Here is a 6,000-nt window from a genome sequence, read left to right as displayed (position 1 = left end):
CTCCCAATGCCCTTTGCCCCCCCCTGCCCTCCCAATGCCCTTTGCCCACTGACTTCCCTCCCAATGCCCTTTGCCCTCCCTCCCAATGCCCCCTGCCCTCCCTCCCAATGCCCTTTGCCCCCCCTGCCCTCCCTGCCCTTTGCCCCCCCTGCCCTCCCTGCCCTTTGCCCCCCTGCCCTCCCTCCCCTGCCCTTTGCCTCCTGCCCTCCCTCCCAATGCCCTTTGCCCCCCCTGCCCTTTGCCCCCCCCTGCCCTCCCTCCCAATGCCCTTTGCCCCCCCTACCCTCCCTCCTAATGCCCTTTGCCCCCCCTGCCCTCCCACCCCCTGCCCTTTGCCCCCTGTCCCCCTCCCCTCCCAATGCCCCCCCTGCCCTTTGCCCCCTGCCCACCCTCCTAATGCCCTTTGCCCCCCCTGCCCTCCCTCCTAATGCCCTTTGCGCCCCCTGCCCTCCCTCCCCCTGACCTTTGCCCCCTGCCCTCCCTCCTAATGCCCTTTGCGCCCCCTGCCCTCCCTCCCCCTGACCTTTGCCCCCTGCCCTCCCTCCCCCTGCCCTTTGCCCCCCTGCCCCCCTCCCTGCCCTCTTGCCCCCCTCCCCTTTGCCCCCCTCCCTCCCTGCCCTCTTGCCCCCCCCTGCCCTCTTGCCCCCCCTGCCCTTTGCCCCCCTCTCTCCCTCCCTGCCTCCCTCCCTCCCCTCTTGCCCCCCTCCCTCCCCTCTTGCCCCCCTCCCTCCCCTCTTGCCCCCCTGCCCTCCCTGCCCTTTGGCCCCCCCCCCGCCCCTCCCTGCTTTTTGGCCCCCCCCGCCCCTACCTGCCCTTTGGCCCCCCCCCTGCCCCTACCTGCCCTTTGGCCCCCCCCCGCCCCTACCTGCCCCTTGGCCCCCCCCCGCCCCTACCTGCCCTTTGGCCCCCCCTCCCCTCCCTGTCCTTTGGCCCCCCCCCTCCCCTCCCTGTCCTTTGGTCCCCCCCTCCCCTCCCTGTCCTTTGGCCCCCCCCCGCCCCTCCCTGCCCTTTGGCCCCCCCCCCCCTCCCTGCCCTTTGGCCCCCCCCCCCTCCCTGCCCTTTGGCCCCCCCCCCTCCCCCCCTCCCTGCCCTTTGGCCCCCCCCCGCCCCTCCCTGCCCTTTGGCCCCCCCCCCGCCCCTCCCTGCCCTTTGGACCCCCCCCCGCCCCTCCCTGCCCTTTGGCCCCCCCCCCGCCCCTCCCTGCCCTTTGGCCCCCCCCCCCCCGCCCCTCCCTGTCCTTTGGCCCCCCCCTCCCCTCCCTGTCCTTTGGCCCCCCCCTCCCCTCCCTGTCCTTTGGCCCCCCCCTCCCCTCCCTGTCCTTTGGTCCCCCCCTCCCCTCCCTGTCCTTTGGCCCCGCCCCTCCCTGCCCTTTGGCCCCGCCCCTCCCTGCCCTTTGGCCCCCCCCCCTCCCTGCCCTTTGGCCCCCCCCCCCCCTCCCTGCCCTTTGGCCCCCCCCCCTCCCTGCCCTTTGGCGCCCCCCCCCTCCCTGCCCTTTGGCCCCCCCCCGCCCCTCCCTGCCCTTTGGCCCCCCCCCGCCCCTCCCTGCCCTTTGGCCCCCCCCCCCGCCCCTCCCTGTCCTTTGGCCCCCCCCCTCCCCTCCCTGTCCTTTGGCCCCCCCCTCCCCTCCCTGTCCTTTGGCCCCCCCCTCCCCTCCCTGTCCTTTGGCCCCCCCCTCCCCTCCCTGTCCTTTGGTCCCCCCCTCCCCTCCCTGTCCTTTGGCCCCCCCCCGCCCCTCCCTGCCCTTTGGCCCCCCCCCCTCCCTGCCCTTTGGCCCCCCCCCCTCCCTGCCCTTTGGCCCCCCCCCCTCCCTGCCCTTTGGCCCCCCCCCCTCCCTGCCCTTTGGCCCCCCCCCCGCCCCTCCCTGCCCTTTGGCCCCCCCCCGCCCCTCCCTGCCCTTTGGGCCCCCCCGCCCCTCCCTGCCCTTTGCCCCCCCCCCGCCCCTCCCTGCCCTTTGGACCCCCCCGCCCCTCCCTGCCCTTTGGACCCTCCCCGCCCTTTCCCCCCCCCCCCCGCCCTTTGGTCCCCCCCCCCCCGCCCTTTGGTCCCCCCCCCCGCCCTTTGGTCCCCCCCCCGCCCCTCCCTGCCCTTTGGCGCCCCTCCCTGCCCTTTGGCCCCCCCCCGCCCCTCCCTGCCCTTTGGCCCCCCCGCCCCTCCCTGCCCTTTGGCCCCCCCGCCCCTCCCTGCCCTTTGGCCCCCCCCCGCCCTTTGGCCCCCCCCCGCCCTTTGGCCACCCCCCCGCCCTTTGGCCCCATCCCGCCCTTTGGCCCCCCCGCCCCTCCCTGCCCTTTGGCCCCCCCGCCCCTCCCTGCCCTTTGGCCTCCCCCCGCCCCTCCCTGCCCTTTGGTCCCCCCCCCCCTGCCCTTTGGGCCCCCCCGCCCTTTGGCCCCCCCCGCCCTTTGGCCCCCCCCGCCCCTCCCCGCCCTTTGGCCCTCCCCGCCCTTTGGCCCCCCCCCCGCCCTTTGGCCCCCCCCCCCGCCCCTCCCATATGAAGTAATGTGGCAGTACACATTTGCACACACCACATTAAAAATATATTGCCGACATATCACCCCGGTAAAAATCCCCTTAGTACCGCTTACTGGCGATATGGCCTTAGAAAATACGGTGAAAAATTACTTTGGTGTTTAACACCGGTAACACCAATGTATTCATTTAATCAAACTTTAGTGAATCTCGGCCTATGGGACATATTTACAGGTACTAAGCAGGCTTCTGGAATAAGGCAATAATACCTAAAAAAAAAAAGGCCGGTTGTGGCCTGCAACGTCGTACTTTTTTTACAGTATCCTGCGAATAAAATGGTGCATTAAAAAAGCAGATTAATGCTCCTCCAGATTAATGCTCCTCCAGATTAATGCTCCTCCATTCCCTGAAAATAATCTACAGAGCGCGAGTCTACAAACTGGTCTTTGTTCAGCAATAAGGCACTTTATCGCGCTGAATAAAGCCTCACACTGTCGCAGAAGCACATTGGGCATTGAAATGGTCCGCTGGCCATGTGCAGAGTTTGTGACTAGTGTGGAGGTAAAGGAGCACAGGATCGCAGTCCTACAGGTGGCAGATAAACAGCCGTAAAACAAATGTTTCCCTGACACACCCTTCCCCCACCCCCGAGCAGCGTTAATCTCAGTTCATTGGACCCCCTACTTCCTGAGATACTAAGATCAGTAGGGGGTGCTGGTATCTCTGCAGGTTTAAGCATCATGGTCACGTGGGCCAATAGGAAGTCGCAAAGTATGACGTCACAGCTTCTGATTGGCCCTCATGACATTTAAAGCCGCCATTTTGACAGCTCCCAACTAGCCCATCCGAAGCGGCAATGGGCAACCCCTTCCGAGGCAAGTACATCGGGAAGCAGGGGGTCTCAGGAGATGAAAAGAATGTGGTTCAGCTCCAGAGACCCCCGCTACAAACCTGTTTAAAGAAAGGAGGAAAAAAAAGTGTCACCATGTTCTGCAACTTTAAGATCAGCACAGAAATGTCTGAACTTCTTATAGAACATGGAGTCTAATTGTGTGTATATTGGACAGCACACATCTGTAATGTTTGCATAAATTCATAACCTACTCTACTAATTAGAAGTTACAATAAAAAGTGCAGATCCTTTGGGCCATTATTTTTAGTGTGTATATATCTATCTATCTTTTTTTGTTCTGTATAACGGGTGCTAAACTGGAAAGGAGAAATATAAATATACATTTTTGTTCTTTAAAATTAGAGCATCTTAATATTTAAAAATGGCCGCCACAGCAAGATGCAGCGTGTGACGAAAGTTGTGCACATTACAGCAGTATTCCCTGCAAGTTCATTATAAAGCACTTAAAAATCTATCTCACAATTAGTAAGCAATTGTGAAATGTTACAGCAATAATTGTAAACGGCAAATACATTAAATAAATTGGAGCTGTCTTCATAGAGTCCGCTGGCAGGTCCCGTTAGTTTGGTTCACGTCGAGGGTCGTGTGGTCTGTCACTCCGTTCCCATTCTGCAAAACAAAAAACGAAAATGAGTATCCGCACTGGACAGGAGCGAAGCTACCGGAATTACAAAACAGCGGCCAGACTCCAAGGACAACGTTAAGTGAGATGTGGGCTCTTCTGGACCAAGGGAAAAAAACACCTGTGGAAAAGTGCTTCATTTTATATGTGAAACTCCTAAAGCAGCAGTCCCACATGACCATGTTTTTTTGTTTTTTTTTTAAATCATAATGGGAACAAGGTAATTCAGAGCTGAAAGACACACCAGGGATCCTCTCGTGCATGAGATACATTCTACTAAAAGTTGTGCGTTTTAGCCCTTTTGCAGTTCTCTACTGGACCAAGCGACAAGCTATTTAAAAACCCAGGAAGTACCAGGGATACTGTAACAGGTAAGTACCAGGGATACTGTAACAGGTAAGTACCAGGGATACTGTAACAGGTAAGTACCAGCTCCAGGAACCCCCTGCAAGTACCAGCTTTAGGGATCCCCTGCTTCCAATCCTGGTAAACAAAACATTAACAAAAGAAGCTGAAGGAACTACAGCCTATTAGAGCACTGACTGCAGATAAGGGAGATCGACTCGCATCCCTCTCCAAATCAGTGAGTGTCTCCAGATGTGAGCCCAGGCTCCAGGGAGTCACATCCCCTACTCATAAGGAAGCAAAGCTCTGGGACAGAGCAAGAACAAACCACGAGCCGGCATGTTCCAGACACAGGAGGGAGTTGGACGCCAATGTTTGTAGTGAGGAGGGGCTGAAGTAGCTTTTCATAACGTTGGCTCAGCCTTGTGCCCTTTTTAACCCCTCAACACATGAATAGGAAAGCACTAGCGTAATGTATAAAGGATCTTGTTTGTCTCGTTTCATTGTAAGGTTTGATTCTCCTGGGTGAAGTGGAAGGTTTGAACTTACCAAACATTGCATTTCTTGTACGTTCTGTGAACAAAGAAACAGTCAATTAAATTATTTGTTCCCCCCACATTATAGATAATGCTCATATCATTACATTTATATTATATATATATATTTCTCTAGATTTCACTTTCAAATTGTGGGAGGTGCCCAATCTTTCCATCATTCCTCTTTCTAGTTACAGGGAGGCGTTATATGGCGCAACAGGAGGAGGAGTTGCAGGGAAGTTGTAGGAAGCGGTTATAAGGAATGATTACAGTACATGGTCCTACCTGCTCTGATTCCACAGGGTTAGTATTTGACATCCTTTTCCCTGCAAAACAGAACAGAGAATGCCATTTAGATTAAGCACCGTTTAATAAATCTGGCCCTTACTTGCACAATACAAACCTACTTTATATTTGCCTGAAGAACTTGCATTATTAATTCATAAGCTGGCATCTGTTAACTCTTTTGCTGCCAGACAATCCATGGCAATAAGAGGGTTAATACATCCCTTAGCCAAAAATAATAATTTATCCGTATCTTTTTTCCCCCCAAAACAAGATGACAGTGACATTTTCTACCTGCCTAACCTAATGCAATCTAACCATGTGAATAGCAAAGATGCATTAAAATTCCAGAGGGCATAGAATTCCCTCCAAAACAATTAGGCTGGTTTCTAATTATTTCCATTTAGAAAATAACCCAATTTCTATATTGAGGCCCATCGGGAAGCGGGGTTTTCAGACAAAAATCCGATACGCATCCCAACGGTCTAACTAGCTTTAACCTTCACTGTTCTTTGATTTAAAAAAGTGTCAGTTACCAAAAAGGAAAAATAAATGTTCACACTGCCCATTCTACGTGTCAAAAAAGGCCCAGAGACTGGGTGTTGGAAGTCTCTATTTTTGATCAATCTAAGGTGCTCCATTATACGTATCGTACGTGCTCTAGTGGTTTTAAACGGGTAGCGCTTTTCTGCACCCACACGACAGCAGATATACAACGTATTCCGTATTGCTATTAATGAAAGTATTAATCGTAAATCTCTTTAGAGAATTGGAGTAAAATTTAGTCAATAGCCTCATCTGGGGACAAACTTTACAACACCCACATCATAAAGATC

At 56.1% G+C, this 6,000-nt stretch overlaps 1 protein-coding gene across 2 annotated transcripts in view; it reads right to left on the bottom strand.

The window, feature by feature from the left end:
• Nucleotides 1-2,488: 2,488 nt before the first annotated feature.
• The window catches only part of LOC142486119 (uncharacterized), a 29,483-nt gene continuing 25,971 nt past the window's right edge, over nt 2,489-6,000 (bottom strand). For both annotated transcript variants that reach the window (XM_075584789.1, XM_075584790.1), the window contains 3 exons: nt 5,165-5,205; nt 4,893-4,916; nt 2,489-3,985 (listed from right to left, as the gene is read on the bottom strand). In XM_075584789.1, the coding sequence (XP_075440904.1) occupies nt 3,911-3,985; nt 4,893-4,916; nt 5,165-5,205 (140 nt within the window). In that variant the 3' untranslated portion in view covers nt 2,489-3,910. The remainder of the gene's footprint in view (nt 3,986-4,892; nt 4,917-5,164; nt 5,206-6,000) is intronic.

This window comes from Ascaphus truei, unplaced genomic scaffold (assembly GCF_040206685.1).
Source record: "Ascaphus truei isolate aAscTru1 unplaced genomic scaffold, aAscTru1.hap1 HAP1_SCAFFOLD_748, whole genome shotgun sequence".
Lineage (NCBI taxonomy): Eukaryota > Metazoa > Chordata > Amphibia > Anura > Ascaphidae > Ascaphus > Ascaphus truei.
Note: the sequence above shows the minus strand (reverse complement) of the source record. Positions and strands in the feature narration are given on the sequence as shown.